The sequence below is a fragment of the Dipodomys ordii genome, unplaced genomic scaffold, assembly GCF_000151885.1.
Source record: "Dipodomys ordii isolate 6190 unplaced genomic scaffold, Dord_2.0 Scaffold106, whole genome shotgun sequence".
In the NCBI taxonomy this organism is placed as follows: Eukaryota; Metazoa; Chordata; class Mammalia; order Rodentia; family Heteromyidae; genus Dipodomys; species Dipodomys ordii.
The window spans coordinates 7,272,611-7,283,560 of NW_012267322.1; the positions used below are offsets into that span (position 1 = coordinate 7,272,611).

Consider the following 10,950-nt stretch of genomic DNA (forward strand, 5'->3'; position numbering starts at 1 on the left):
GCTTTTCTTGAACATGCCCCATAAATTAGGTTGATTTAATAAGAAGTTTAAAAATATATGCTGTGTCCCCAAAAGGGTACTTGATTTTTTTTTTATTCAAAGAGAATTGAACTCTCAGAGGAGACAGGTGTGCCACTTTAGAATGAAAATTCCTAATTAAGTACTGGAGCAAGAAATCCTAAATGAAGGGGAGGAGTGAGGCAGCGCGCCCCGGCGCGCGCGCCCAGCCCTAGACCCCGCCCTCGCCAGCCCAGCACGCGCCCAACGCCGCGGAAACGCGCGTCGGGAGGGTGAAGGGGCTGGGGGAGGGAAGAGCCTCACGCTCGCGCACGCGCTCCCGCCAGCTGCCGCGGACCCGGGCGCGCGCGCGCCGCCCCCGCCCTCCCCAGTCTGGCCCCGGGGGCCTTGCTGACGTCAGCGGGCCGCTCGTGGAGCTGGTGCGCAGAGAGGCTGGCGCACTCGCTCACGGCGCTCGTTTCCCCCCCCCACTCCCGCCCGTCGGGTTCACAGCGCGCGCACGCGCGCGCGCGTCCTATCGCTCTCTCGTTCTCTCACTCTCCCCCCGCCCCCCGCCTCTCCCTCTCTTTCTCTCTCGCTCCTCTCCCTCGAGCTCCCCGCTGGTCGCGGCTCCCTCGCGCTCTCCCTCCTCTCTCTCTCTCTCTCCAGTAGGCTCCGCCGAGCGATGCGAGCTCTGGGAGACCACAACGCCGCCTCCCGCTAGAGACCTGCCCCCCCAGCCCGGCCCCCCGGCCCGGCCCCCTGCCCAGCCCTGCCTTGCGCGCGGGGGTCGGCGAAGGCGCCGCGGACGCACCGACGGCGGAGGACCCGCGATGCACACGCACTAGCAGCACCCCCTAACTCACTCCCTCCACACCCCGCGCCGCCGCCGCCGCCGCCTCCGCCTCCGCCGCCTCCGCCTCCGCCTCCTCCGCCTCCGGCAGCCGCGGCAGAAGGACCCACCCTGCCCCCCACCCCACCCTGCCCTCCGCCGGCTCCGGCTGCGGATCTAGCCTTCGACTCCTATTTTATTTATTTTGGGTCGTGCACCAGCCTCAGTGCCTGCAGCCCCGCGCCTCCCTGGGCCCGCGGGCGCCTCCTCCCTCGACTCCGGAGCCCCTGACCCCGGCCACTCTCGCCTCGACATCCCCAGACCCCCCCCCCCCGCCAGCTGCCGCCAGTCTCCCCTGCTGGAATCTTGTGAACGGCTGTCTTTTTTGGGGGGTTCTGGTCTTTCGACGTTTTTGTTCCCAGCCAAGGAGAGGATATCGTGATTTTTTTCCCCCTTTGAGCCCAGGCTCTGCTCTCTGGGGGGGTGGGGGGCGCGCCAAGCCGGGGAGCCGTGCCAGCCGAGTAGTGCGGGCTGTGGCAAGGAAGGGGCCACCATGGGATGTACTCTGAGCGCTGAGGAGAGAGCCGCCCTCGAGCGGAGCAAGGCGATTGAGAAAAACCTCAAAGAAGATGGCATCAGCGCCGCCAAAGACGTGAAATTACTCCTGCTGGGTAAGGACCGCGAAGGCCGCCCGACCCCGGCCACCACGCACCCCTGCTGCCAGCTCCCCCCACCCCTCTTGTGCCCCCATGAGATCTGGTTCCCGAGTTGGCACCACCATGTGCCCAGGATCGCCCACCCCCTCCCTAGCATGCCTTAGCCTTCCAACCCCCCCCCCCTTTCCCTAAGCTGACACTCACTGGTTTCCCCCTGTCTGTGTCCCAACAGGGGCTGGAGAATCAGGAAAAAGCACCATTGTGAAGCAGATGAAGTAAGTGTCTGTGGCACTGAGATTTGTACTTTTATTGAGAATATTTTTTTTAGAATCGTTTTTTATTACCTCGCTCACTTCACATTACTCTCCAGGCCGGATTTTTAATTCGTGTACACGCACGCACACACACACACACACACACAGCACGCACACCTGGCTTTAACTCCCCTCCCCCACTCCTTACGTTTGTTCTGGGTCCTCCACCCCAACTCCTGGGGTGGGTGTTTTTGCGGAGGCCTGTAGTTGTATGAATGACAGTGTCCGCCATATTGATCAGAACATCACACTATTGGCATGATTATGATCGTTACTCTTGCTGGTGGAGTATTTCGTGTTTTGCTGTCTCCCATCTCTGTCTCATTCGGTCTCTTCTCCCTCTTTGCCTTCCTCACTACCTGCATAATCCCACTTCTCTCCGCTCTTCTCCTGGGGCAGTGGTTTTGAACTTGGCTAAAACATGGAGGGGACCCAACCCTAGACTGGGGTAGCAGATCAAGAGTTTGCTGTTCATGAATTTAAGTGCTGAATTGGAGTCTGTGGTCTTTACCCCTTCCCCCAAAAGAGAGGGCGAGGGTTAGGGGAGGGGGCGTGTGCTAGGGGAAGGAGTGGATTTCCAAGCGGATGTGACAGGCACAGCTGTATCCAAAGCAGAGATAGAAGAGAGATGCTGACTGTGGGTTTGAATGCCCGCCCCTGGATGCCCCGAGCCCCTCTCCTCCCCCATCCACCAGCATTTGCTCTCCCCCTACGGTTTTACTTCCCTCTGTGGCCTTTATCATTGTATTTATTTTACACTCTGCTTAAGCCGTTCCATGAAATCTACCAACAATGCGGATTTCAGGCCCTTACCGCCGCCCCCTTCTGCCTGAGATATCAGTTTCCCCTCCTAATTAACTGGGGGTGGATTTGAGTGATGGTTGAAAATTAAAACAAAATGGGATATTCCTTCCCTTCCACGCTTTCCCAATAAGGAGCCTCGCCCTCCTTCCCACTCGCAGGCTCGCGTCTTGCCCCATCCACACGGAAGCTCCCGATGAACCCACAGGCGGCACCAGCAGCTTTGCTTGGGGGAGGGGGTGGCCGGCAGGTAAGGGGTGTGCGCCCTCGGGGCCTGCTGGCCCTGCCGTTTCCGTTGGCCTGTCAGTTTAGGGCATGGAGTTCGTTAAGAGCGTTTAGAGAGGATTCCAAGTCGCTTTGCTGTGACACCTTCGTGCACACACAGCTCTAATTAGAGGTTGCTGTGCAGTAAACAAAAATGATTATTTTTCAACTTGACGGAATAGCCGAAGTAATTGCATCCCGTAGGAAAACAATGGAAAATAAAAACCCTTTTCGTGGGAAGGTGGGTGGGAGAAGCGTGCTTGCGGTTTGGGAACCAAGAAGCAAAAAATCTTGCATGTGTAACAGGCATGACAAGCGGGTTCCAGGCGGCGCCATGATGGTAGGGAGTAACGGCTCGGAGACAATTTCCCCCCATCTGCTTGACATATTCTTATTTTTGTTTGCAACCCCCCAGGGGCTTTCTTCGCAGTGGCCCCCTCGGCTTTCTGCACCCTTCTGAGCAACGGGAAATTTGGCCTGGGGCTTCTCTGAAGCTTGTGCAACCCAAATGGATGGGAAGGTGGGGCCTGGGGAATTGCTCTTTGCAATGAGGTGCATGTTGCATCTGCCTGGAGCCCTTGCGGATCGGGAAATGCAACCCGCGCCACCCCTTTCTCCCTAAGGAGGACGTTTCAAAACTTCACAAGTCTGTAATCTGCCCTGGCAGGCTGGGAGTTCTGTGAAAGCCCCAGGCACCCGAGCTGAGTGAGGTTCAGGCGTTTCGAGTGGTGGACAGCGCCCAGCCGAGGCCTGGAAAGTCGATGGGGCTCAGCTCGGCGATGCTCGGCTCCACTCGGCGCGGCCTGGGCGCGGGGCTCGGAGGGATTCGGCAGTGTTCGGCGTCCAGGCAGAGAGGACCGAGCCGCCTCGGAGGGGGCCCGAAGGCATTCGGAAACGCAAGGGGAGGGAAGAGCAGTGGGGGAAGGTAGGAGGGGTATGATAGCCTGCAAATTAACTTTGCATCCACCTGCTTTTCTTGAACATGCCCCATAAATTAGGTTGATTTAATAAGAAGTTTAAAAATATATGCTGTGTCCCCAAAAGGGTACTTGATTTTTTTTTTAATTCAAAGAGAATTGAACTCTCAGAGGAGACAGGTGTGCCACTTTAGAATGAAAATTCCTAATTAAGTACTGGAGCAAGAAATCCTAAATGAAGGCTGAATGTATACTTTCTGGAGAAAGTCCTGTGTGTCTTAAATTTGGCTGGGTGTGTTTGATGTTTGGGGCAATTAAATCAGAAATCAGAGCATTTCCTCTCTTTTCCTTCACTTCTCTTTGTTCTTACCCCCACTGGGCCCTTTTTGGAGGAAAATGCCAGGCAAAACTGAGATCTTGTAGTTAAAACCTTTTTTTTTTTCTCTGTAAAAACACAATACACAACCCTCTTTAGGAAACAGGACAGATTGCTCAAAAGATGTCAGAACTATGTATAACCAGTGTAAATTTTGCCATAAGGGACCCTGGGGTCCCTTCCTCCTGCATTCATGAATGGCAGCCTTTCCTGAGAGCCATTCAACTTGGCTTGAAATAAGTCAGATCAGGGCCTTGTGCCAAACTGAATGTAGGACTTGTTTTATTAACCACAAAATGTGGGATTGGTGTCACTGTATCTAGTGACAAATTCTTTCCTCATTCACAGAGGTGATTTTTGAGATCATCACTTAATTGAGAGTCACTATTAGTCAAAAAGATTGTGTTTTCTGGGTGGGGCCAGGCGTAGTAGTCTAGGTGGTATTTACAGGACACAGTTTCCTACTTTACTGTGTGATGCAATTGGTGAACAATCTATCACACTATCAGTTACTTAGGATACTGTGTTATTTTTTACCTGGGCAAATGACATTAGATCATTAAGAGTGTCTAGATGATACACTATAAAACCCAATCATTTCCTGATGGGGATAGAGTCTAGTAGCTTAGCCTAATGGGTTGAAATGAAGAATATTCATGTTTAGCTATTGTTGGAACCCTTTTATTCAATATTTCCAGAAAGGTAAAAGGCCATTCCATTTAGCCATTATTCTCATCCACTGTATATGTTTATTAGGAGAAAACAGGTTTCCTTGTATGTCCACAGTAACTCTAGTTAAATGATAAAGGACTACTTGGCAGATGCTTCTTGGAACAAAGTGTTAATACCTTCATCAGCATAGGAACATTTCAGAGAGACTGGCCTTTGAAATTTTTCTTCAATACATGTCCTGAAAGGAAACTTGCATCTACTTAAGAGATGCCACAGATTAGATTGCCATTTTTAGAAGCCCGGTTCTCAACACTTTTTAAATTAAAAGTTTCATTTCAATGTAGCTTTTTGGGGTTTTTATCCTTTGTGTATATGGTTATGAGTTAGCGTTTGGGAGCTCCGTGTCAGACAATCTAAAACATTTCAGTACGAGAAATAAACAGTGATAATTGCAGTGCACAGATATAATTTTACACATACTATGAGTAATCAGTGACTTTTCTGTATGGCATTTTAAATAACTCTGCTTGTTTTAAAGAGTTGCGACCTCACCTATGATACAATCTCATATTGCATACACTCAATGAGACTTAGGTGTTCATATTAATAAAAGTTTTTAAAGGAAATGTGAATTTTATTGATTTACCAAATCCTTACAAACAAATCTTTTAGAATTATGCTTTGTGAAATGTAGAATCAATAGAATATCATTCTAAGTAACTTCACAGTTCTCAACAAATAGTGACAACTTCTTGGGCCATGTACCTGATGAAAATTTACGTAAGCCATATAGTTGCTCTGAGCATCAATTTGCCCACATTCAGGATGCTGAAGCTAGAGCTTTACACAGAGTTGTTACAAAGAGAAGAGTTGCAAGCTGGCAGCAGGGCATGGCTTACTAAGCTAGTAGGCTTCACTGAAATGGGCACAGTAAAATGGAGCATTTCTCAAGTGCATTCATTCCCAGGATATTGCTCAATGCTATCTTAAAGTAAATTTAAGGATTTACCTGATGAAGATATCTTTCTCTTGCAATGGAAGATGATTACACAACTCTTCAAGGGAAGGTTACCTGCTACCAAAAACAAAAACAAAAAACTTGTGGCTTCCTTCTTTCCACTGACCTTATATAATTAGAGTATCCATGGTTTGGTTTGAGCTTGGGTTCAGGGCAAGCCTATGTTCTATCAGCATACTACCAATACCTCCTAAGTGGCTGGCATTCATGGAGTTGAATAGTGACTTGAAGCTATTACTTTGAGCAAGCTCAGCCATCAAGGTGTTCCACACACATGCCCAAGAGTCTCATAGACTGTGATAGCATTCCATCGATAACTATTTCAAAACTTGTGGTCCTGGTATTTCTGCAACAATTTGGTTGGCTACTTTGCCTTTTCCCCCCCTTCTCCTGTCTCCATGTTTATTCAAATAGATGCATCTTGTTCTCTGGAGACAGTGTAAGCACGAATGGAATGTCAGATCAAGTGGCAGATGAGTTCTCCTTTGCTGATGGATGGTGCTTTCCTCTCTCCTTGACATTCAGTGAACTGTAAATACCAGCAGAGTAACAGTCTACCTGGCCTCCTTCATGAATTGGCTGTGGAATTCTTAAACCAAAGTTTAAGAATCAGATACCCACTGAATTCTGTAATAGTACCTGTGTTTGTGGAAAAAGTTGTTACTTCATGAGATTGGCATGGCTGGACAGGAATTCAGAGTTTCTCTTTTGTAAGTTGGAAGCTGGATGAGTTTTTAATACCCAACCTCACATGTCTTTTTGTCCATGGAACTATGGGTTTTATTGTGACTTAAGATGGTACATCTGTTAAAGATAGGACATAATTATTCATGATTTTCAGATGTGCACCATCTCCTATCTTTCAATGCTAGAGATTTTATGTAGTTATAATAAGGTCCTATTTTTCTTCACTGTGCATCTGGATAAAGGAACTGGATCTCCTGTCTCCCAAGGTGTGTTCATTCTACTTTCTTAAAAAGCTACACAGACTTATTATCATAAGATCCCATCCTTGTCTGAAAGAAAATAAACTAATAAAGAGGTGAGTCCAAGCTGAAAAAAACATTTTGAGAAGTATTGCCCCCAAAATGAACACTAGCAAAGAACTTGTAGTTTTGAAAAAAAAAAAACCCTCTGGTGCGTGTGTGTGTGTGTGTGTGTGTGTGTGTGTGTGTACATGTATATGCCACATGGATTTAAGAGCAGCAGGTACTGGGAGAAGGGCATTTCACATCCCATTTATTGACTGCATTGCTATAAAAATCCTAAAGGTGCTAAGATGAACTCCATTCCAGGAATTGTTCAGATTTCTGTTCCTATTTTATCCTACCCCCATTCACACCTGTCAGTGTTAGAAGGGAAACTGTTTACAAATTAGCAATTAGCAGCTAGGAAGAAGAGGAAAAATCAGTGGCCTGCTGACTGGTCCAGAGGAGTAGGTGCAACTTCCTATTGAGGGAAGCAGTTTAAAATGCATCTCTGAAATAGAGATGTGGTTAAGAATTTTTTTTTTTTACAACCAGCCTGCCTGGCTTCAAATCTCGAATAAAATGCTAACTAGTTGTAATCTTAAATAAGTTATTTAACTTTTGGTGCCTCAGTTTTCTTCCCTGTGAAATAGGGCTAACAGAAAAGCTAAATACCTTATTTGGGTTATTGTGAACATGAAATCAAGAAATATGCTTAATGACATCAGGAACATAGAAATTGTTTTATAAACATTAGCTCTGGTTTTAATTCCTTGATCGATTTGTGGGTGTTCCAGTTCCATCTGAAGTTCCCTTGATTAGTATGTGAGACTTAGCTGTCCTGAGAGCCAGAAGAGGGGCACTGTAGTTCATGCTCATGACTTCTTCCCCTTGCCTGCTCTGCAGCATCAGTTATATAACAAACTATGTTGTCATAGCTGATGTGACATTTTTTAAGGGTACAGTTATTTCAGCCCAGTAGGTTAGGGTAAAAATACAGAGAGCAGGAAAGAGCACTGAACCAGGAGTCCAGATCAGCTCTTCTATCTCTGCCCCTTGGAGGGCACAGTTTCCTGAAAGAGTTGGACTAGAGGTACCCAGGCTCCTTTCATGTTCTAAATGGTCTATGAAACAAGCATGTCCTTCATTTTCAGGGTCTTGAGATTCTAAATATAAAAATATCAATTATTCTATGTGGTATAAGGTGTAGACAGTTGCAAGTAGCAACCTCTACACAATGTTTTCTCAGCCATAAAAGTAATAGTTTTGAGCTGCATTTTGAGAAGACCACCTCTAAGTTGTTCATGCAGCTATTTTTCCCAGACCAAAAAGAAGGATCTGAAAGTGTCTTCTTAGTAAGAAACAGGATGTCACTGAGTAGCAAGAGCCAGTGAGGTATGTGAGAGAGAAGTGGTTTGTCTGTGGTTTCTAGGCTGCTCAGAAGTGGAGCAAGCCCTGCCTTCCAGGGAGGACTTCATGCAAAGGATCCTGCCTGGGTTCAGGCCTAAGTCCAGGGGTCAAGAGGTTTGCAGACAGTTTCACGGAGTATCAGGAGATTGTGTTGTCAATTTGAGTCACACTCTCATTTGACTTTGGGCAAATCATTTGTCCCCTTTGGGCTTCAGTTTGTTGTTCTCTGAACTGAACTATGGGTTTTCACAGTGGAACTTCTCCAGCATCTTTTGAGTTTCTAGTTCTAAGATAACACTAAATGCAAAGAGAAAGCTTGAAGCCTGAAATGCATTGGGGAATAGTGGGAGTTTTTGCCACCCACAGCTTTTATCTGCCGAGCCATCTTTAGTTCTAATTTTCTTTACAGTGAAGAGGAAAAACATTGTACTTTTCATAGCACTAAAAAATTAAGATAAAATAAAATCCTTCAAGGCTAATAATGCCTTGAATTTGTCCCCTTCCCCTCTTGATTTGTCAACTATCTAAGAAGCACATAGAATAGAGAAAAGATAAAAGGAGGATAATGGATTAGAATAAGACTCCATGGCCAAGGATTTACCCTAAATTCTCAGTTATGTCTTGGATGACAAGGTTTTTTTTTTTGTAGGAAAAAGTTACTTAGAGGAATGACATTCCCATGCTTTAAAACTGATGCTGGGTTGCCTTCTTCCCCTGCTCCCAGAACCACTAATGCATATCATGCCTAATTAATTTGGCATGTATGCATCCCTGTCCTTTGCTAGACTAGATGCTTGTCCCTATTAGGCCTCCCTAAAGCAAGGATGGTAACCTTTTGCACATAATATAGCACCAAGCTTCAAAGTACCTGCCACAAAGGAAGTGCTTAAATAATATTAGTTGAAGCATAGACAAAAAGAATATACACAAGGAATACACCTTGTTGTCTGTATAACCCAGGATAATTCTGAGAGCTTTTGATGGCCATAGGCTGTGTTCATCATTTTCAGTCCATTATCTTAATATGGTTTTTCACATCCACCTATGAGGAAATAGAGTCATCAGTTTCATCTTGAAGATAAGGAAGTGAGAATCAGAGAAGTGGCTTTCTCAAAGCCATATATGGGCTGATTCAGACAATGATTTTTCTAATTACAAAACTTACACTGTTACATTATAACCTCATAATGGTTACTACTAAACAACATCACCGGTGTAGACACTAGGAAACTGATATCTGAAACTCAGTACCCATCAGCAAATGGCATGGCACCTTTGACTGAGGTTGGTGGTAGAGTAGTCAAGGGTCTGATGGGTGCTAGGTGCCTTCTGTGAGCAGGGGATAGTCATCATTGTATATCACATTGGTTTGGGCACCTGCATTCCCTAGCAACCATCCAGAAAGCTCCTGAAATCATTTCCTATTCCTGCCTCAGAACTGTGGGTCAGTTTGATATAGCACCAGAGAGATGATGCCTCTGAAGGCTCTGACTTCACTGGAGGAAGGTGGCTTAGAGAAGACTGAAAAGACAGCATAGTGGAAGATCAATTCATCCATCCATAAATATTTATGAGTGCCTGCTTTGTGCCAAGCATACACATGATATTCATGGGTGAAGAGAGGAAGATTTCAGTCCTAGCCGGTGAAGAACCTATAGTCTAAAGAAAGCTCCATATAAGAGACTCTTGCACTTTAGAATAAGAAAAGCCACAATGTTTATGTGTACAGTATGCTGTGGGAGGATATAGGGTACTTCCCAGACAGGAAGTTCAGGGGAAAGACATGTGGACTAAGATTTCAGAACAAGTAGTAGCCAAGTAGAAGAAAAGGAATGGCAATAGAGGACTGACATGTACAAAGCAGACATCCCTCACCACACAGAACTTGCTGGGAGTATAAGGAGCTTTGGTTTGACTAGAGCATTATGTAAGAGGAATGTTAGGAAATGGGAAATGAAAAAATGAGACAGAAACCAGATCATCCTTTATTATGCTAATTATTTTGGTTTTTATTTTTGCCACCAAAAAGTTACAAAAATAAGTAGCATAATCGGTAGATGAGAGGAAGGTATGTCTGGAGATTGGGAGACAACATGGAAAGTTACTTCTGTGATAAAGATGGGAGAAGATTAAGGATTAAATTAAAGTAGCAGGATGTAAATGAGAAGGTTAAAGACTCAAGAAATTTCAGCACTGGAATAATTGAACTTACTTGATGATGTTAGAAAAGCCTTGAAGAAGAAATCAATTTTGGAGAATAGTGGTGAGAATGAATCCAGAATTCTTGTTTGGGGCCACTGATAGATGGTTGTACCATTCCTTGAGATAGAAGAATGTAGAAGGATAGAAGGAAGATAGAAGAAAGATAGAAGGAAGATGGGGGAAAATGATTAATTCATTTGGTCATGCTGATAGTTCTTGTGCATCATCCTGGTGTAGATCCTAGTAGGCGGTTGACTATGTGTATTAGAAGGTAGGACTTCAAGAGAGAAAATCTATTTGGAATTCTGTGGTGCTTGTAAAAGGGTTCTATAGAAGTTTATAATTGCTTACTGAGAAGGGGAAACGAAGCAAAGGATGATCCCTACTCTTTCTTTCTCTCTCTCTCTCTTTCCCTCCCTCCCCCTCTTCTTCCCTCTCTCTCTCTGTCTCTTTCTGTCTCTGTCTCTCTCTCTGTATCTCTCTCTCTCTCTCTCTCTCTCTCACACACACACACACACACACA

General features: G+C 45.9%; 1 protein-coding gene across 3 annotated transcripts in view; it reads left to right on the forward strand.

The window, feature by feature from the left end:
• Nucleotides 1-510: 510 nt before the first annotated feature.
• Nucleotides 511-10,950, forward strand: part of Gnao1 (guanine nucleotide binding protein (G protein), alpha activating activity polypeptide O) — a 156,026-nt gene continuing 145,586 nt past the window's right edge. For 2 of the 3 annotated variants that reach the window (XM_013027971.1, XM_013027969.1), the window contains exons 1-2: nt 661-1,500; nt 1,718-1,760. In XM_013027971.1, coding sequence (XP_012883425.1) covers nt 1,383-1,500; nt 1,718-1,760 — 161 coding nt within the window. In that variant the 5' untranslated portion in view covers nt 661-1,382. Of the gene's footprint in view, nt 1,501-1,717; nt 1,761-10,950 lie in introns of all 3 variants that reach the window. The other variant, XM_013027970.1, reaches the window with a different exon arrangement.